This window comes from Galeopterus variegatus, unplaced genomic scaffold, assembly GCF_000696425.1.
Source record: "Galeopterus variegatus unplaced genomic scaffold, G_variegatus-3.0.2 Scaffold1807, whole genome shotgun sequence".
NCBI lineage: Eukaryota > Metazoa > Chordata > Mammalia > Dermoptera > Cynocephalidae > Galeopterus > Galeopterus variegatus.
The window spans coordinates 329,527-351,787 of record NW_007727918.1 but is presented as its reverse complement, the minus strand read 5'-3'; the positions used below and the strand labels follow the sequence as shown (position 1 = coordinate 351,787).

The window sequence follows — 22,261 nt, the reverse complement described above, 5'->3', positions numbered from 1 at the left end:
CTTCTTGTCCCCCACAATCTATTTTCTGCATCAAAATCTAGAGATGTCCTTTAAAAATGATGGTCAGACAATTTAATTTCTCTCCTGAAAATCCCCTAAAGACATCCATCCCAGCATAATTGAAAGTTCTTATTACCAAGACCTACATGGCCATGCGTGATGTGGCCTCCCTCTCACCTTATCTACGACCCCTACCACCCCTCACTCACCCTGCCAGCTTCCTCGCTGTTGCTGAAACCCGCTAAGAGTGATCCTGCCCAGGATTTTTGTCCGTGCTGTGACGTCTGACCAGAAGCCATATATCTGCATGGCCCACTCTCTCACTTCCTTCAAGTTCCCCAGGAGGCTTCCATGACCAGCCTATCAGAAATAGCTGATCCCCAAAAGAAAAATGGAAGCCTCAGGAAATTTTGTTCAATGATGTATCATGAGGACAAAGAAGAGTGCCTGGCCCAAAGTGGGAACTTAATAAATATTTGTTGATCAGATATAAGAATGAAGATCAGAGACCAGGGAAGACGGTAGCCTCGTGCAGATTGGCAGCAAACAGAACCAGCACCTTGGGATCGTGAAAGCACGGGAGATCATAAAGTCCATGTCTTTGATTTCCTAACACTCCCCAGTGCCATGCAGTCTGGGGTTGTGAGGAGATGAAGAGAGCAGCAACATTAATGAAAATGTTCTAAAACTGGATTGTGGGGACGGTTGCACAACTCTATATATTTACTAAAAATCATTGAACCATATGCTAAAATGGGTGATTTTTATGGTGGGTAAATTATACCTCAATAAAGCTGTTGAGAGAGAGAGAAAAACAGAGTTAACAAAGAGACAGAGCCAGAGAGAAGTGACAGGGAGTAAAACAGGGACTCAGAACTCAAATATTCCTAGGCCTGAGATTGGATGCTCATTACGTCCCAGGATCGACTGGCAAGAGCTAAATCTCATGGCTGGTACAAACTACTGAGGAATAACACTAGTTTTCTATTTTCCCTCCTTCCTGGGTGACAGGCATAGATGTGAATGTGAATGCCACCTTCATCTATTCGGATAATGTGATTCACAGCTCAGGTGACTGTCGGAGCAGCACCTGCGAAGGCCTCGACCTACTCAGGGAAATTTCAGTAAGTATTCACCTTTGTAGACTTAGCTTACAGTGTCTTGGCACAGGACGACCACACTGGGAAACTCAGGCACATGTCCATGTCGCATCTCTGACCTACTCAGGGAAATTTCAGTAAGTATTCACCTTTGTAGACTTAGCTCACAGTGTCTTGGCACAGGACGACCACACTGGGAAACTCAGGCACATGTCCATGTCGCATCTCTCCCGCCAGCTCCAGCCGTGCAGCTGAACGATTTAAAGGCGGCGTACTCTGGCTTTAATCCCAGAGATTTCCCAAGTGATGAGGCCCTCCAGGAATCCAGGAAAGTAGGGTGAACCATAGCTATGTACTATCTGAACACTCTCAGTGGTATGGAGGAGAATTATTTTGTTTTAAGTTGTTTTTAAAACATTTTTAAAATTTAAACATTGGTATAAACTGGGTTGCCTTTGTGTCCCTCAAGAAATACCTGAGAAGCCATGTTTAAAAACACATTGGTAGTGGGCTGGCTGGTTAGCTCGTTGGTTAGAGCACAGCCTTATAACACCAAGGTCATAGACTGGGATCTCCATACTGGCCAACCACCAAAAACAATAAAGTAAATATAAAAGCCCATTGGGCCCCACACCAGAAATCCCTGTTTCAAGTCATCATCATATATCAAGTCAAAGGTTAGTGGCTTAAGGGCTGAACTTGACACCTAACCTTAAAGTAGTAATGGTAACGTCAAAGGACAGAAATGGGAAGAGAAAGATTCTTGCCTAATTCCCAGTCCCCAACCCCCAACCAGAGCTTTAAGAAGCTGAGTGTTGCAAGCTCTCTAGAGACAAGTCGGTACGCAAGGCACTCCCTTTCCTACAGAAACAAAGGAAAAAGCTGTCCAAAAAGCAGAGCACTGGGAGTACAGCCGTGGTTCCAAAACTTCAGTCAATAGCATCACAGCGACCAGACAGGCTATGCCCACGTCAGGCAGAGTGGCCATGACAGCCGTCATGCTCAGTCTGGAGAGGGTGGGGACAAACTCCACAATCCCAGCAGTAGGTGCTTTTTCCCTTTCCCTCTGGAGAGAAGTACGACCTGGTTCTCCCAATCCAGGCACGGGCCGTCATGCTCAGTCTGGAGAGGGTGGGGACAAACTCCACAATCCCAGCAGTGGGTGCTTTTTCCCTTTCCCTCTGGAGAGAAGTACGACCTGGTTCTCCCAATCCAGGCACGGGATATTCCTAACCAGGGTCCCCTTGATAAAAGGTGGAAAGTGAGGTCAGTAATCACCCAGTTGATCACGATCTATGTTGTTCACTTCAGCCCTGCTTTGGAGCTCTCCCAAAAACTGAACCGTGCCCTGTTCCTTCAAAGCACCCCCAAATCTAGTCTCCCCACCATCTGGCCTGAGATACTACTAACGTTACTGCCAATGCCTCTTCCACCTCTTCCCATCCCCCACTTGAGGAAGAATCCGGGCTCACCCTCAGCTGCTCCCCTGTGTGAAGCCTTCCCCTCCCCCACAGCATCTCTTCTCCCTCCCCCAGGCCGAGGCTCCTTTCTGCTCTGTGTGCAAACATTTGGGGCGGCCACTTTCTAAGCCTCTGGGAGCTCCCCCTTGCCTCTTCTTTCCTGTGCACTGAATAATTTTTTTCATTTTAGGGATCAGTTTTCGGTTTTGGTTTTGTTTTTGTTTCTCTCTCCTACAGACTAAAGACCAGATGGGCTGTGTCCTCATGGGGCCGTCATGTACATACTCCACCTTCCAGATGTAGTAAGTAGTCTGGTTTTCTGTTGCTTCCGTACTACTGTGAATGGAAGACAGGTCATGACATCGCAATTTAGACGATTTATGGAACAACAGTCCAGTCCAGGCAACACAATCAGCAGTGTTGAGACCTCGTATTTTGCCACTTCTCTACAACCACATTCCCTCGCCCAGATACTGCTGCCTTTGCCCAGCATGGGGTGACTGGCAGCAGCCGTTCAGGTTGCATTGCTAACATCTGAGTTTGTGAGGCAACATGGCATACATAAAAAGCCAAGGTCCTAACAGGTAACAAGGAAGACAGAGAACTGGGCTAATTTGAGGAGTTTAATAAGAAAATATTCACAAAAGTTGGGTAGATGGTGGGGAACACAAGGGAAGGTGCTGGGCATCTGCAGGGCTCTGTTCTGTGCTTAGGTCTGAGAAAGTAGAGAAGATAACACGGTACTTATTTCGTAGGGTTGAGGGTTATATAAATAGAATGTTAAAGTACTTTGTACAGTTCCCTTACCCTCTTAGATAAAAGCTGTCAATATATCCTAGAATGGCCGTACTTTTCCAGCTCTGGGAAAATCACCCTCATACCTTCCACTGGTGCCACTCAGTGTAATTCACATCACCCCCAACATCACACCTGCCCCAATCAAACAAAACCCTTCTCACATGCCTCCCCTGTTCACTCTTACCCTGAATCCAGAATCACCGTTCATCTACACAGAGATAACTGTGCAGAAGGACCCCGGCAATTGATTTTGAAGGGTAAACAATAGACCTCTGAAACGCCTGTTGCGAAGTGTGCTCCTGACTCTCACGCCCAACAGCATAAACAGACACAGATGCTCAGGCCCTGGCGTCTCAGACACACCGGGGAAGCACTTTCTGAGCCCGTCTTCCATGCACAGTGCTTGCTCTTCCTTGTATTCATTCTCAGCTATTGTCTTATCTGATCACTTACTAATATTGCTGTAGAGTATGCTCAGAAGAAGAGGAGGATTGGGAAACTGATACTCCATTTATGAGGAAGAATTTCTGTGTATAAAGAAGAATTTTAGCTTTGTCAGAGGAGAAAGAATTCACACAGCCCCTGCCCAGCCAAATAGAGAAGGTGACAAGGACTCTGGTGACTAATACGAGGCAGAGTGAGGTAGATTCCATCAGAGAAATATAAACAAGAAGCTGCAGAAAGCACAGGAGGAAATGATCACCTCTGGCTGAGGGGGTTAAGCTTCCAGAGGGGAAAGACTTCATGGAGGAGATGGTATCTGAGATGCATGTGGAATAACGGGCAGAAGCATAAGGTGTAGAGGTCAGGGCACACGCTTCCCAGCCAGGCCTCGGGAGAAGTACGTGTGAAAGCAGAGAAGCGAGAGATGATGAAAACTTGCAGAAGTCTGTACCAACTGGAGTTTAGGAAACGTATGGGGGAACAACAGAGATGAGACTAGAAAAATTAAGTATATTTGGAATGCATGTGACTCAAGTGCAGGTGAAGAAAGTTGTATTTAATGAGATTTGCATCAGAAACCACTAAGGTTTGGAGCCTGGGAGTGCCACGAGAAGCGGTTCTACTCTGGGAAGAATCATTGACAACAGTGTATAGGAAAGATACAGGCAGAGACTGATCACAGGAATGTCAGCAGCGGGGAAGGAGGGCCTGACTCAGCAAGGAAGCAGAGGACATGGACTGGGAGGACAGCTTTAAACGTATTTGAAGATAGACTCGATGGTTTTTGATAACTGATTGGATGTTGGGGGAAGGTGGTCAAAGAAGGATTTGAGATCTCAAAACACTAAAAGAAATGGAAAAATCATTTGAGGAATAAAAATAAAAGATAAGCTGGACCATGAATATGGCGAGTTAGAGGTAAAAGCAGCACACTAGTAAAACCTTTCAGGGGAGCACTGAAGGCGGAAGGAGATGTTGTTTCCCTTCCTTCATTCAATGCATATTGAGGACCACATCTGAGTCAGGCACACTGGAGATGCTGAGGTGAGCAAACCAGGCCTGGCCCCTGCCTTCAGGGAGCTTTCAGTCTAGCAGAGAAGATAGATGCTAAAAAGATACTCACCCAAATAATTACCTGGTCTTAGGTATCAAGGAAAGTTTTCTGATAGATAAAGAGACGTTTAATCTAGGACCCGAGGAGTGAGTAAGAGTCAGCCAGGCAAGGGACCATCATTCCTGGCATTGGTCAAGGCCCTGATGGAGCATGAAGCTGGATGTATTTAAGGAACTGGCAGCAGATTTACATTCTGAACAGGGGAAGGAAAGATCTCACATCCTCAGCTGACATCCATCTCAAAGAGAGTCCACAGCAGAGCTGGAAGGAAGGCAGTGGATGGAGGGAAACGTGTAGAGGGCATCTTCCTGGCTTTGCAGCGATTACGGTAGCTGTGGTGGCCCATCTGTTTTCTTAGCCCTACTCCCCAAATCCCATAAAGTTTAGAATAAATCGAAGTAATCAAGCCACATATTCGTGAAACTGCCTACAATATGCTCGGAACATATGAGCACATGCTCAATAAATGTTTTTAAATTCATCTGTGTGGGAGAGACACCTATATAAAATAACAAACCTGCTTTAATGACCCTTTTTCTTTCTTACCACTTATACATGCATGCTGAAACTAGTTAAAGAGGGATTTATTTGTGCTACTTAAGTTAATCCTGTTATCGGTTTGTTTGTTTTTCTCACCTCTTGGTATAGCGTTGACACAGAATTGAACTACCCCATGATCTCAGCAGGAAGTTTTGGATTGTCTTGTGACTATAAAGAAACCTTAACCAGACTGATGTCTCCAGCTAGGAAACTGATGTACTTCTTGGTTAACTTTTGGAAGGCCAATGATCTGCCATTCAAAACTTTTTCCTGGAACAGTGCATATGTTTACAAGGATGGTACTGAGTCTGAGGACTGTTTCTGGTAAGCAGGATAATTAACATTCTGCTGGCATTTGCCATGGAGAGAAGCCATAGACTCATGACAGAACACCTGGCTATTATCAGATGCACCTTCCATCTGTAGCAGCACTGGAAACAGACACTTGCCCACTTTCTTACACACAAATAAAAGCAAAGGGGTCAAAGCAAATATAGTATAATAAAAATAATTAGTATAGATTGCATGTACAACACTTTCTAGTTTTGAAAGTGTGCTCACATTAGTTTTATTGATTCCCCATAGTAAGTACACTGAAGAAAAGAAAACAAGTGCTATAATCTGCATTTACATATAAGGAAAACAAAAACCAGAACTCAATGTTTTCACACTGCTATGAAAGATATACTAGAGAATGTGCTTTCTGCTTATACCTACAATTAGTTAGAAATAATTTCTCCCACATCCTTTCAGAGGAACAAGGGGCCAGGGAGAACAGGAAAAATAGGTACCATTGCTAACAGAAAATTGCAAGGTTCACTCAACTCCAGCAAAAGTGGAGGAAGGAATCTTCTGGTTGGGTTACTGGCTGTACTTCCAGGGTACTGCTTAGTTCTACAGTCTCTCTCCACCTAAGCATGCAGAAGACTAAGACAGGATACCATCAGGGATGTGCATTTGTGGAGGAAGGAATCTTCTGGTTGGGTTACTGGCTGTACTTCCAGGGTACTGCTTAGTTCTGCAGTCTCTCTCCACCTAAGCATGCAGAAGACTAAGACAGGATACCATCAGGGATGTGCATTTAGGAAACTACAGGAATCAACCCTAAGACCTCACCCTAGAAACTTTGGGGTGAACTTAAAACACACAAAAGTTCATTTCACAAAGGAGCAGGAACTTTTCCTATCAACTCTGAATTTTGGTATTGTAGATTCAAAAGTTTCAACTTGCCTATGATAATGGAGAGTAGAACCTTCCTATATACATACATGAAGATTCCATAAAACTTCCCCTGCACTTTCATTAAATTAGATGCTCCTAATCCAAACCATTGGTATCATAGTGTGTACTGTCCATTGCATTAACAGCAGAAATGAATTTTGGATGAACACCTCCCAGGACAGATCTGCAAATGACAAGTGAAAGACACAAGAGGCCATGAGGAAACTAGGCTGGCTTCTTAGTGTCTCTTTTTCCTGTTCTAGGTACCTCAATGCTCTGGAGGCTGGAGTTTCCTATTTTTCTCAGGAACTCACCTTCAAGGAGATGCTGAGAGGAGAGGACCAATTTCGGGATATCTTAACGGACCGGAACAGGAAAAGCAATGGTAAGAAGATCTGAAGATCATGTCCTCATGACCATCACCTCCTTACACGCCGTTTCAACAGCTCTACCACTGCAGAGCTATCATCATGACGTGTGTAGATTTTGCATATTTGGGGAGACCTGTAGTTGCATACAACTTCATTATATCGGTCCTTTCACAGACTAAAACTTTATCCTGAGAAAATATGAAACAGTTTTGAGTAAATATACTAACAAGATGAAAGTAATGATAATGCTAACATCCAGCTTTTATAAACACAAATGATATCATGACCCACCACCAGTAAACTGCTCTTTAAGTTCACCTCAATCCCACATATTATTGGATTTGGGACTAATCCTCACACATTCTGAACCCTGATCCCCTAATGACCAAGAGGATAAATTTACTGACATATGGCCTCAGGCAAAATCACAAGGTAAGCAAAACTTGTCTCACTTTCCTAGACTTTCTGTGTCTCACCTGTCCAGTGATCTCTCAGCTAGAGGCCGCGTGTGAGAGACTAATGGGATAAAATCATCCTCATGAAGTTATCAGGGGATTTGTTGCATTTTAAACTATATTCTTTCTAGAAACAAGAACATAGCAAGAGCAAAGAAGTCAATTGTGGGAGTTTCCTACAAGGGAAGATGCTTGCTTGGCAGATTTCCTGATAGCACTCAAACCATCATCCACTGCCATTATCCAGGGTTTGCAATATTAAGAACTTACCAGTTATAAAAACATTAACCAAGGTATGGGGGAAATAGGAGTATAAAATTATTCATGTCCCTAAAGAGTTTACAATTCATCTGGACATCACAGCATATAAAAACATCAAATGAAGTGTCCCCAACTCCTCTTACTCATAAAGCCATGTATTCGGGAGACAGCTGGTGGGAATTAGTGGTAGAGTTTCAGCTCGGACTCTTTCACTGAAATCACTAAGACTGAGTTTTGAGTTAAGAAACTATAGACAAAGCCCAAGAAAAATGGCTTAGGGGGACTTTATAAATTCTTCTCACACTCACTTTTGCTACATCTCTTTCAATAACTTTTACAAATAGTAAGGTGCACTTCACTTATCTGTGAAAGTAGCTTTTGTAACCACCCCCGCCTGGTATAATGGGATAAGCACTGAACCAAGACTCATAAACTTGACTCTCAGTGCTATCTGTCATCTACTAGTTCTTTGACCCTTTGGCATATTGGCTTCAGCCTCCTTAAATCTATAAAATTAAGGGAATAGACTACATAACATTTTGAAGGATCTCATGCTTTAGTTCTATTCTGAACCTATAACTGTAAATGGGGAAAAAAAGAAGAAGAAGGCAGGGTGGATTTGAGAAATGGGTGTTAATCTTAAAAAAAAAAAAAAGTAACATGGACACGCCAGTTTCAAGTTCAGGCGGCTGGTTCCCTCCCTGTGTATGGACCATCACACGTTTGTCTCCTTGTCTTGCTCTCTCTCCTCCAGTGATTGTTATGTGTGCTACCCCAGAAAACATCCACAGCCTCAAGGGTGATCGAGCAGCAGCGGAAGACGTTGTCATTATTCTAGTGGATCTATTCAAGTAGGTACAATATATGGAAACACTTCTTTCAGAAAGGAAGTCGTCCAAGGATTTCTGGGAGACACATTCCCTTTTCTCTTGCTTTGCACAGCCTCTTATGGGGTTTGGTATGATGATACTATTTGAACCAAAGTTTTACTTCTTCTTCCTCACACCCTCATTCTTATTTAATCAATTGTGGCCTTAGCAGAGATGTATTCCTTTGACATCTCTATCATGTCTAAATACAAAAGTTTTTTTTTTTAAAAAAGCCCCACGAAGCCCACATGTCCATTTGTCTATGAGGTCTACTCAGTCAACATAGGATCCTGATCTCCAGCCTGATTTTAAAGTCTATGTCTAGGGAATGAGAAATCAACTAATAATTCAATAATATTATTCCTGGGAATATGGAGCACATTTTTTCCCTTCAGTCACTAATGGCCTTTGGTCCTGGATTGCTTTTCCTGCAGCCACCTTTGACAAGAGTAAAGTTTTGTTTATATGACTCTGATTCACGCAGTTATTCTTTGCCCTTTGCAGCAGGCACTAGGTGGTGATCTTTTCCTCCACACTTCTCCAAGACTAAGGACAGAAAATTCTGGAGAGCAGAAACTACCTTTTATCACATCCAGTCTTACTTTTTACCCTTCATTTTGTAATATAATTGGAGATCCCACTAACAAACTGTGCCAAGTTTATGTTTGAGTCAGGCTAAGTATAAAGAAGGTGTTGCTGGTGGGCCTGTGTCCCTTGTCCCCAGCAGCCAGATCACAGGACTTCACTTATCTGACTGGATCATTAATCATTACCTCTCTGTATTCAGACCAGAGGCTGTTACTGTTCTAGATCTTTCCCATATTTGCCTAGTCATTTTGTCCACACTAAACATAATTTTACAGCATGAAAGAAAATGAAGCATAAGCCTGCTTGATGGTTAGATGTTCACAAAGATAATTCATCAATCAATTTAGCCTTTTAGCTGCAGAAGTATAGGAAAAAGGGCAAAGTTATCAAAATTTAACTCCTACAACCACACTGATTTCCATAGCTGCTTTGGCCATTGAAAGGAGTCCTCATGCAGCCAGGTTGGTATAATTTTACTTTCAGCAAATCAATCCTCAGTCAGCTGCCAAAGTGCTGGCATTCCTTTATCAGTATTCCCAAAGGACACCTGGCTATGTTTTGGGAAGACTGTAAGATTCAAAACTAGACATAACCTGGCTTCAAATTCTAATTCTGACACTTCTGATTCTTTTGACTCTTGGACATTTCTTAGCATCTTGAGATTAAATTTTCTCATTTGTAAAATGAGAATTAAAATGCCCAGTTTTAAAAGGTGCTTTTAGGATTAGGTGTGATAATGTAAGCAAAATACCCAACACGGTCCATAGCACATAGTAGATGTGTTTAAACATTAAATGATGGTTACCATAAAGACAGCAGTTCAAACATGTTAGATTCTTAGCATATTAAGGCATCCAAAAGATTAGGAAGCTTAGAAACCACATGATTTTCAATCTCAGTATTGAGAGTCTACAGTGTACCAAGCATTGTCTAGAGTTGAAGATACAAGGATTGATAAGGTAATGCCCTATATGTTAAGAAGCTTACAGTATTAGAAAAAATGTTAGTATTTTTATGGTTATGTTACACCATCTGAAAAGTAAGTTTAATTATAAAATTTCTCTCTACCATATCCCAATATCTCTAAATTGCTAAGAGAACTTAAGGAAAAGAAAGTTTCCAGGTGTATACCACGGCTTTCATTAAGCTTTGAAAGCAAGCACTAGCTCACTAATCCAGAGCCCAGAAAATCTCCCCCAAAGAAGTATCACTATTCAAATTTTCCTTTCCATTGGTATATATTAACCACAGCTGCCAGAATTTCCTTTATTCAACTTAGCAAGTATAGAAGAAAATAATCCTATCTGGGGAAAGTAGAAAGTTTTGCAGATTACTGAAAAAAAAAAGTTTTTTTTTTTGTTTTTTTTTTAAAGATGACCGGTAAGGGGATCTTAACCCTTGAATTGGTGTTGTCAGCACCACGCTCAGCCAGTGAGCGAACCGGCCATCCCTATGTGGGATCCGAACCTGGGGCCTTGGTGTTATCAGCACCGCACTCTCCCGAGTGAGCCACGGGCCGGCCCCAAAAAAAGTTTTAAACCATCTTCAAGGGCAGATGCTATAGTTTGTAAAAGACACATCTCTATTTTTGAAGGAAGCTAATTTTCATGAGGAATCTGTGTTTTTTTATTACAGTGACCGCTACTTTGAGGACAATGTCACAGCCCCTGACTATATGAAAAATGTCCTTGTTCTGACACTGCCTCCTGGAAATTTCACCTTTAATAACATCTCTGAGGATTTATCAGGGGTAAGATATATACATAGGTAGATAAATAGAGATACAGATATATATATATATATATGCTCATATACATACTATTGTCTTCTTTGTGAAGGGTAAGGTAATTATTTTCCTATTCAGACCTAAATTCTAAAATGAGCAATTATTTTTACTCATTCCAATTCACGCGACAAATGTTAACTGAGTGCACGTACAGGGCTTTGCAATAGCAGGATCCCTATCAAAACTTTTGCTATAGGTCACTGTGCTGGACTCTAGGGCAGTGCAACAGGGGTTGCTTCTGCAACATCAGAATGGAAGTTGTAATACAGTAAGACAGGGAGAAGCCCTGCTGTTGAGGAGCCAGTCTTACAATTGGAGGAAGTAGAAATTAAACAATGTAAAGTAAGGGGTTACTTGAAAGTTCCCTACATCTTAAAGTAAACTTCTCCTGTCATCGATGCCAAAATTCTACCTTTAAATTTATTTTTTGGCAGCTGGCCAGTACAGGGATCCAAACCCTTGACCTTGGTGTTCTAACTCCACACTCTAACCAACTGAGCTAACCAACTAGCCCCAAATTCTACCTTTAGAGATATGTATTCCTAGGTTAAGACATTGTCCTCCATTACGACTAAGTTGACAATTGTCCAGATTTGCTCAGGAGAGTTGATTTATTCCCGTTATCCCAATATCCCATCTGGCTTAGCATTTACTGAAGAAAGAAAGGTCCCCATTTGGCCACTAAATCATGGTCACCTTATAATTCAGGGCCCCCGACTCTAACCGCATTGAGGTTTGTCAGTACCTTAATGTGGTTAGATTTATAGATGCATTCTGTCCTCAGAGACAAACAGTTGAGAGCAGGTTTGAAATGGGAGCAGGAAAAAGGGGAAATCCTGAGGACCCTAAACAACTTCAGGATGACAAGTCAAGGGCCAAGCCCAAAAAGCTGTAAGGAAAGGTGAATACCTCTGGGGGTATCACAGATTTTCCTAGACTAGCAGTTCGAAGCCCTCCACCTTACAACCCTGCCAAAATTAAGGGGCTGCAACCTCTTCTTGGCCTGGGTCTTAACTGGAGTCTTTTCATCTCATGAAATGATGATTTCAGCAAAAGAAACTGAGACCAATGAAAGAGGTTTTATTTTTTCTTTTTATATTTTATAGCGAATATAGTTCTGGGTGTAGTATCCAGACTACACTGGATACTAACTTTCACTGGTTCTCAACTCTAGCGAAGGTATGATTCTTCATGGTGGACAGTCCAAAACGCCCGAGGTAACAGAACTCACCTGCTGTCAGTGGATCAAGAGCTTTTAGTTCATAGTCAAGCTCTGTGAAGATCAGCATGTGACAGTCACGAAGGCAGAGGAGCTCTGACCCTCGCCATTACTTTCCCAAGGGGCAGACATTTGGGGCCTGAAGAACTGTCAGAACCCAGTCAGAACTGTCTTCAAAGCAAGTTTAATGAAAGCAAGTGTAATCCAATCAAAACTCCTTATGTCCCATTCAGGACACTGAAAGACAGGTGGTGTTTTTGTTTTGTGGTTTTTGGTTTTCTCTTTTGCACTTAAGTGATAACATTAAACTACAAGAGAACAGTATTTCTATATAAAATCTTGCAAGAATTGTGAAAATGCTTCATGTTTTCTTTCCTGGTTGCAATTGTAAATTTTGTCATCATGGGAAGGAAGCCTAAGTGCTCAAAGTTACTTCCCTAGAGGCAGTGTTCCTGATTTACTGATCCTAAGAGAAGGCAGAGTTGTGACATGGAATTGGTTTTCTCTTTTGCACTTAAGTGATAACATTAAACTACAAGAGAACAGTATTTCTATATAAAATCTTGCAAGAATTGTGAAAATGCTTCATGCTTTCTTTCCTGGTTGCAATTGTAAATTTTGTCATCATGGGAAGGAAGCCTAAGTGCTCAAAGTTACCTCCCTAGAGGCAGTGTTCCTGATTTACTGATCCTAAGAGAAGGCAGAGTTGTGACATGGAATAATAAAGGGCACTGGCCCAAGGAAGGATTTCCCAGAAGTCTCCTTTAATACCATCTCTCCCATTCCCCTAATATCCCTTTACTTTTCCAGTTACCATCCTGATCCCAAGAATATTTTGCTCCAGGCTCAAGACCAGAATCTTTTGGGAACCCATCTTAAGATTTTCCTTTCTCATTTAGGCAAAAAATGACTTTGCTCTTGCCTACATGGATGGAGTCTTGCTCTTTGGACATATGCTGAAGATATTTCTTGAAAATGGAGAAGACATTCTCACCTCCAAATTTGCTCATGCTTTCAAGAACCTCACTTTTGAAGGTACTGGTCTCCTGAGAGCAAACAACAAAGCTGAAGAAATTCAGGCTTTGTGAATGGACTTTGGAAACAAAGAGGGGGGTTAACCTGATGGTTCAATAGCTAAATAACTTTGAACTCAAGTGGAGGCAAACATCATTGCATAAACTTGGGGATGCTATTGTTGATAATTGGACCCAAGTTTATGCTACAGAATTTCATCATCTTTGAAGATCATAGAAAGAGCATGTAGCTCTTGGGACACATAGGATGACCAATAAGTGATTATCTCTCCTTCCCTGCTTCTTAAGGGAGTGGAAGTAATCTCTTAAGAACAAGCTTATCACAAGGCATTTTGAGCAGTTATGTCTTGATTGAGCTTGGAGACTAGCAAGAAGAGAAATACTTGCCATTTGATTCTGGTCCCTCCACATCTCCTTGTCTGTCCTTCACGAATCTGGAACTTTGTGTTAGACCTCTGTCTACCAAACCCCTCCTAATAATACCATCCAAAAGAACATGCCCCTCTCAGCCACGTGGGTCAACACTCCCTTTTCCCATATCTCCTATTGAAACTGCCATCTTTCACTTCCCAGATCCCATCCAGAGACTATGAAGAAATTAGCTTTTAAATGTAATGTATATTTCTGGGGTCAGAGTATTTGAGTCTCTAACAAAATGTATCAAATGAATGGAGAGAAGCCAAGCCATTTCATTCTCTGGTTATCTCAATGACAGATGCAAATTAACTTACGATTATTTTGGCTGGGATGCTCAGTATTGATAGTAAAAATGGCCACAGCTCAGTTTGTCACACACAGACACTGCCTAAGTGTTTAAACACATTAATCAAAAATCTTACACAGTTAAGTTCAATTTGAGTGACAGCACTAAGAGAGCCTTGGGGACTGGAAGGCAGGCTGGATTGAGGTAAGCTGGCTATCTACCTCTTTTTTTGTTTTACCACCTTGCCCTGACACATCTTTTCTTAAGCCATCTGCTTCCTTCATATCACTAGAGAACAAGGCACAGGTCACATTTCCTCTGTTTATCTAACAGCATACTTGTCAGTGACTTTATGTATAAGTCCTTATTGATTCAAGAACTTGTATTTTCAAATAGGAAAGTATGTTACATTGGAAATTATATACTCTAGGGAATCAATGACATGAAATTTTCTGAAGTAGATTCAGTGATTTCATAATTTTAATTTCATTTGTATATGCCCATATACTAATTCTGAGCTGTGCTAAAAGAAATAGATGTATGAAAAAATCCTATATATTTCATGACCAAATGGATTAAAAAAAAATATGTGCTGGTAAAAAAATAAATAAATTTAATGTATACTAAGTGAAAGATATAGCTGCCTTCTCTAACTTGCCTTAAAGTCTTACTCTGGGAAACCTTTGTCTTTCTGCGGAGTGAGTCTTCCCGCATTGGCTTCAGAGGACAGCAGACACCCAACATAAGGTCTGGCGGCTGCAATGGCTGTGTTGTGTGACAATGATAGGAAGAGATCACTTCTGCACCCCTACAGAAACAGAGAGGGGAAGACAGTCATTTAATGTTCATCCAATATGTCCCAAGTTCTGCCAGGTGCTTTATGTGCATTCTTAATTTTCTCACATCCATGATCATGGTCAAGCATCCTAATGACTAGCACAGGCTCAGAGCCAGGAGACATTTCATTTGTGTCTAGTTTAGCCACCTACTAGCTGTACGACCCTGAGCAAGTTACTTAATATCTCTGACTTCAATAAATAAAATATTTGTCATCAATTAAACGGAGACCATAATAGTTTCTATACCATGGTATTCCAGGGAAAATAAAATGATAAATGCATATAAAAGCACTTAGCACAGAGCCTGATATATAGTAAATGTGAAATAAATGTTAGTTATTATGTTGAACCGTGTGAAATTGCTGAGTTGATCATTTTTTACATAAATGGCCATTTCATAGGTTCATCATATACTATTATTTCATAGATGATAAAGCAAAAACTCAGAGAACTTAAGTAATTTTTTCAATGTCTTCAGCCAATAAGTGATAGAGATTTGATCTTTTTACAATTTAAGTTAGATTGTGCAATGATCTATACACTATGCTACTAGTTTAGCAAATGTTCTTAGAAAAAAATGTATCACTATAATCGAGGAATTTATTGACTGATTACATTGAGTGCCATCCTAAATGCAATGTAAAAGATTTTTTTCTTCTAAGTAAATAACATCTCCCCTAAAAATATCCTTCAGAGATCTTAGGGTCAAGAACCAATCCAGATCACTCTGATTAGACCATTAAGGTCAACAATTTTGAAATAGAACAATTTGAACCCATTTTATACTCTCTGTCAGGATCCAACTGGTCTGTCAGGCAAGAAGTAAACAATGGCCTCTCATGCTGTCTGATTTTGCCCTAGGGTATGCGGGTCCTGTGACTTTGGACGACTGTGGGGATATTGACAATACTATGGTGCTTCTGTATACTTCTGTGGACACCATGAACGTATGTCTGACTCCTATCAGGAAACGTGGGTGATGCGACTGGGTGAGGAGGGATGACTTGGAAGAGGGGCAATAGTGAGGGAATTAGAGAAGTTATGTTTAGGATTTCGAGATAGTGCATTTCAGCTTTACAATTATGCCCCACTTGGGCAGTATTCCTTACGCATTCTTACTGATAGAACTTCTTACTCAGAATATCCTGTTTACCAGATTTTAAAAATCCACCCAGAATAAGTTGATATAAAGATCAGACTATTGATGGGATACCAATGAAAAGATAACAGGTCTTTCCTAAAAATTGTTCATTCATTTTCACAATTAAAGATTTCATGAAATATTTCCATGAAAATCATTAGCTATGTAATCCTTCAGGCTTACATAAACAGCCCTATAATGTTATGCTTTTATTCACATCATGTATGTCTTTTTTCCTCTCCTACACAGTAGGTCCTTTAAAGAAGAGAGTGGGGTCTTACCTCTCCATCTCTCCAGTGCTTAGCTTCTTATCTGGCACATAGTCAATGGTTGATCAGCATTTAATTTGAAAACAAAACACCTGTCTTTATGTCATCCAAAGTTGTGTCTATCCAAACTGTGAAAGCCACTGTTCCAGCCAACCAAGTGGTCAACAGAAAGCTTTTTGCTTTAAGAGGTCAGGTCCTGACATAACTAGGAATCTAAGAGAAAAAGTTGCTAATTTTTTCACTTTCCAGTGTGAGCATTATTGCACCCTTAAGTCATACATTGAGTGTATATATTGACCTAGGCTTGGAAAAGATATCTGCAATGGCAAATGTAAAAAAGCTAGAGAAAAGATGTTTGGACTGAGAAAGCTAAGCCAGAAATTTGGGGACAGCATTTCAGAAAAGTAATCCATAGTTTTAGTTATTATATTTTATCTTTAATATAATGCCATATTTGGCATATATTCCATGAGAATACAGTCATCTCTTGGTATCTGAGGGGGATTAGTTCCAGCCTCACTCCCAAACCAAAATCCGCACATGCTCCAGTGCCATATAAAATTAGTGGTATTTTGCATATAACTTGCTCACATTCTCTGGTACACTTTAAATCATCTCTAGATTACTCATAATACCTAGCACAATGTAAATGCTATGAAATAACTGTTACACTGTATTGAGTTTTTTACTTGTATTATTTTTTATTGCTGTATTGCTATTTTTATTTTTTCTGAAATATTTTCCATCCACGGTTGGTTGAATCCCCAGACGTGGGACCCACAGATAAAGAGACCCAACTGTACCTTAAAATAAGGTCCCCTCAATGCATCAGTTACTGGTAGTAACTACAAAGACAGCTACGTTCCACTCTGAGTTATTTGCACCTGGGGTGATACCCTTTCCTCCCACAGAGACAGGCAGACACATGTGGCGAGATCGTGTCAGCCTCATGACTGTTCTTCAAAATGAAACATGTTCTGTGCACTTACTCTCTCACAGCAAATTTGGTTGAATTTTTCAATAATCTAATGCCATCAATTGTGCTACATAATATGTATATTTTGAGAAACCAGGGATTAATTCTCAAAACATAGGGCTATAGAGACAATAATCCATATCTGGGGTAGATCTCAATAGAGATTCAATATGCCATACATACCCTAATATATATGCTATTTCCCATCCTCCATACATGCAATTATAAATTCTGCCCTCAAGTTAAGAGTAAAGTTTTATGACTAAGTGAGCCTTTCCTTGCCATGGCCCCCACCCTTGTCCCCACCCTGGGACTCACCCTCAGGGGCTTTGTTTCTGGGGAGGAAAAAAAGTGGAGTTCTCAAAATGTAAAACTTTTGTCCAGAACATTTTGAGGGAACAAATTTGGAAGGATGGTCATTTTAGATATCTCTTACAAAATTGACTCAATACATGCAGCAGTAATTTAAGGATGTGTTAATATTTCCATTGGCAGAGTACTCGAAAAAGAAACCTTTTATCTTAGAACATAATGAGTGTCATTACAAGAAAGTATATTAGAGCAAAGGGATAGAAGAGATTAGAAGATTACGTAATTGGTAGAAGTTAAGAAATGTAGAATGATTTTAGGGCCCCTTGACAATGTATCAAAATGTTATAATAGATTTTAGCCCTGATGCATTTTCTTGAGAGACTATTTTCAAAAGCATCTTAATATTGTGGAAAACACTGGTGCTTCTTTTGTCCTGTGACTTGGAGCTAGCCATTTGATATTTCTTCATTTTAACATTTGTGAAATGAAAGACTTGAACTGATTCTCTGAAGACCCAAAGAATCTGGGTCGGGCAGGGTTAACGGCATAGTGTGTGGTCATAAAGGTATAGAAAACTAGGCAGCCCACATGGAACTTAAATCCATGTTCATGCTGTGAACCAATAAACAGATCTTAACTAGCTGGTTAACAATTACCTTGTTTCACTAAAGTATTATAGAATTCAAGCATGTTGGATAGGACAATCAATCTCATCAGAAGTTGTCATAAAATGTCTTTTTTGTGTTCCTCTTTTTTCTCTTTTGTGCTCTGACACAGTACAAGATTCTTCTGACCTATGACACCCATGTAAATATGACTGACCCAGTAGATATGAGCCCCACGTTCATCTGGAAGAGCCATAAACTTCCTAATGATATTCCAGGCCTGGGTAAGATATCCTTAGTGAATTTTCTTTCCCTGAAATTATTTTCCTGGTAAGGAGAGTAAATGCTATGGCTTATGCGATTAGCCTATGTTTTTTGTTTCGTTGGGTTGTTGTCCCAATTGGATTTGACAGGCTTGTGGAGTTTACTTCCCTGAACAATAAATGATATTATGGTTCTGATTAAACACTGATAACACCCCTATTCTAATTGAGCTGTATCTATATTTAAAATGGGTCCTACCCTTTGGCATAAATTATCCCTTTAGAAAACTAGGTTTGACAATGGGCACAAGTGACCGCAAAAACGTTTGTTCTTACTCCATTTACGTTTTACTGCAATAAGCTCAAAGGATACATATCTCAAGGAGGAATACTCCATATATCATCATAAGAGGTGGTCAGTGATTATGGCTTTAAAGCTTCTCCCATTCATTCCTTCACAGGTCATATGTTTGGGGTGCAATGATGGTTACCCACGTACTTGAGCCATATATCATCATAAGAGGTGGTCAGTGATTATGGCTTTAAAGCTTCCCCCATTCATTCCTTCACAGGTCATATGTTTGGGGTGCAATGATGGTTACCCACGTACTTGAGATGAGGCCTTATCATGTCTTGAAAAGCCTTAACATGGCTAAGCCGTCACCCATGGGACTATATGATATTAACTATCAGCAGGCAGGGCCAATCAGGTGTCTCTCAGGCAACAAGGTCTCAGGACAGTCTGTCCATAACTGGTTTGGCCAGAGCTTACCATAATAAGCAGTAATTGCATGTTACTAATCCATCTTTAGGAAAACAATTTTAAATTTGGGAAAATATTTATGTCCAAAGATGAAAAAAAAAGTAGAAATATCATTAATAAAATTATGTAGAAAATTATGATATATTCATGAATGCTGCATCATACAATCAAAAATGATTTACAAAGACTTTTAAATGACATGGGAAAACTTATGATGAAAAGTAACAGGAAAAATACAGCTTTTTATTTAATGATTCTAACTTTGCAAAACAATGTATAAAAATAAAACCAGAGGAAAATATGTTAAAATGTTAACACTGGTGACCTCTAAATAATAATATCCTAGAAGAAAGTTTTTTGCCCCTTTATATTTTCCTGAATTTTCCAAATTTTTCATGATGATTCTGTATCAGTTTATCATTTTTAAAAAGCATTTTTTTAAATGTAGAAATATTTCTACCCCAGCCGTGCTCTACAGCCAGGAACTCAGAAAGTTTGATCTGGCTTAAAGGAATCTTTCTGGTTCCATGGGCTTGTCAAAGATGTCATTCATTGTCAAGATGTCAAAGATGTACCTATGTTTCTAGTACTCTTTCACTCCATGAGTCAAATATGGTCCAAAACTTCCTAGTTTTAAACCAAACTTGACTCCTGAAATATATCTTTCCTCACGGGTTTCTGCAACTTTCTATTTCTTCCTTTAGTAACTTTTTCAGGTAATATTACTTTTTCCTTCTCAATTATACCTCTGAGTGACATTAGGTTTGTGTTTTTAATATATTTCTTTAAAGTTTTTAGGTATTCTGGTTATTAAATAGAAGGTCTGTGATTTGTAAAGTGCTGAAGTCAAAAAGTAATTTTCTAGCAAGCTCTCATTATTTACTTAAGAGATATTAAATATTCATATTATATATGACAGAGACATTATATCATCCTGGCCAACTTCACTTTATCTTCATTCAACCAGAAAACCCAGTTAGCCAGAGATTTTCATTACTTAACTGTTACCAACTTTCATTTTGAACTGTACAAATAAAGTAACTCAGTCTTTCAAATAGTGTGCAAACAAGATAGGCACGCCTGGTCTTTTATCTGTGTACACAACTGCCAACCAAGTAACAGAACGTTTCATCTGGAGATGACGCCATCACTGTCTTTTCATTAGTCTAACAAAGATTTACTTAATGCCAGACAATGTTCTAAGCCCTGGGATACAGCAATGGACTCTGCAGATTTGGTTCCTGTGCTCATCTGAGACCTACCATCCGCGTCCTGGATTACAGTTGTAACATCAAGTGACTTCCTCCTCAGTGCTGCCCACCGCCAATCCAACCCACACTGCCACCAGAACGAAAGCACAAATCTAGACACGTCACTGCCCTGTTGCTAACTCATCAATTGGCAGCTCCACTTTTACAGGATAAAGTCCGAATGGCAACACAGCACAAAACGTCCATTATCTTCCTCCTTCTCCATCCTCATCTTCCATTTGCCTGAAATCCCTTCTCCCATGCTCTCAACTTCCTATTTCCTTAAAGAAAAGGTCTTGCAACTTTATGCCACTGTGTCCTTATTTATGCTAGCTACTCCTTCTGCTAGAATTTATCACAATTCCATACAACCGGTAAACATCCACTCATCACTGAGACTTAACTCACATCTCACTTTTCCTAAGCTTTTTCCTAACATCCCAAGAGGTCATTAGTCTTGCTCTGACCCTGCCTGACTTCCAGCATACTTTTTATATCACACTGATTTGTTTACACATCTTTCTGTACCATACACTATATAAGAGAAGGGTACATTCTTTGCATCTCCTTGCCCCCACACAGCGCCTTGGAATGAATTAATGACAACAGGAAATAACTAAGCATATATTTCTAATCTGGACTCCAGCACTGATCTACAGTGTGTTAATTTCAGTCCATTTTCTCTTCTGTGTGAATTCCTTCCTCTGCTAAGCCAGGAGATTTAACAGGTTCCTTCCAACTATAATACTTGACCTTGGGGTTATAAACTTGTTCTCATTGTGAAACGAGTTAAATAGAATGTGATAACCACAGCAGCCACCAGAAGGCAGCAGAAGCTTAACCTTAGAACTAACGTGATATTGTGATATATCTACCAAGCAAAACTAAAAAGTCAATTGAATTAAAAACTACTATATTTAAATAGTATAGAGTATACTAAAATACTATATGTAAATATAATTATATCTAGTATGGTAAAATGTTTATATTGTGGGCAGATAGGAATTGAGATGGGCTGAGGAGTCCTGCATAGTCCTTCCAACTTGTGCTCTGGTCTAGGGGATGTGCAATTTTAGCAGACTGGTGAATGGAGTCACCTGCACTGTTGTAATTGCACTTCTTGCACTCACTTTTATTTTTATCTGGGGTTGGGGATGTGATGATGGTGGTAGGGGCAGTGGTGGTGGTGATGAAGTGGTGATTATAGCAACTAACAGAATTCACCAAAGTCAAATGTGCTCATAATGTAACATCAACTCCCAGGTATGAATTTATTTTTGTCCAGATGAGTAGAAATCCAGAGCTCACGTTTTCAGTTAAAAATTTCCCCTTAGCACAAAACAAGATACTAAGCGGTCAGAGGTAAAGTCACATGTTAGCAAAGCATAAGCCCTTGAAATTCACCACTGATAAAAAGGTGCTGTAGGATTTACCCCAAGCTAACCTCTCGACCTTAGAAAAATGGTTAGTGCACTAGAAGGACATAGAGTGATGAGACAAAAGCAGTTTAAAAATGCATGTAACATGTGAGAAAAGTCTAATGGCTAATATATGAATTTGTGTATTTTAATGTCTGGGCATCTTTTCCTGGATTCTTCTTAGTAAGATGAGCAGGGGCAAGTTTTTATTCAACTATTTTTTGTTCAGCTATTTTTTGTTGATACTTTACCAGGTACCAGGTCTTGTGCTAAATGTACAAGAAAAAGTAGAACGCGCCCTCAAGGAATTTACATTATGGTGCCGTGATAGAGAATACAGCGTGAGGGGTTGGGGGCTACTTTAATAAAGAGGTCTTGGTACCTCCTCTTCAGGGACACCATCATTAATTCCTTAAGCAAAGAAAAATTCACACACGTGATTCTGAAATCCAATAGTACAGA

At 40.1% G+C, this 22,261-nt stretch overlaps 1 protein-coding gene across 1 annotated transcript in view; it reads left to right on the top strand.

Annotated features, from left to right (window-relative positions):
- Positions 1 to 1,011: 1,011 nt before the first annotated feature.
- GUCY2C (guanylate cyclase 2C (heat stable enterotoxin receptor)) overlaps positions 1,012 to 22,261 on the top strand; it is a gene marked incomplete at its 5' end in the record, with an annotated part of 59,872 nt that continues 38,622 nt past the window's right edge. The window contains 9 exons of the mRNA XM_008579098.1: positions 1,012 to 1,124; positions 2,798 to 2,862; positions 5,565 to 5,780; positions 6,941 to 7,062; positions 8,519 to 8,615; positions 10,857 to 10,971; positions 13,126 to 13,261; positions 15,664 to 15,749; positions 18,278 to 18,389. Of these exons, the coding sequence (XP_008577320.1) occupies positions 1,012 to 1,124; positions 2,798 to 2,862; positions 5,565 to 5,780; positions 6,941 to 7,062; positions 8,519 to 8,615; positions 10,857 to 10,971; positions 13,126 to 13,261; positions 15,664 to 15,749; positions 18,278 to 18,389 (1,062 nt within the window). The remainder of the gene's footprint in view (positions 1,125 to 2,797; positions 2,863 to 5,564; positions 5,781 to 6,940; positions 7,063 to 8,518; positions 8,616 to 10,856; positions 10,972 to 13,125; positions 13,262 to 15,663; positions 15,750 to 18,277; positions 18,390 to 22,261) is intronic.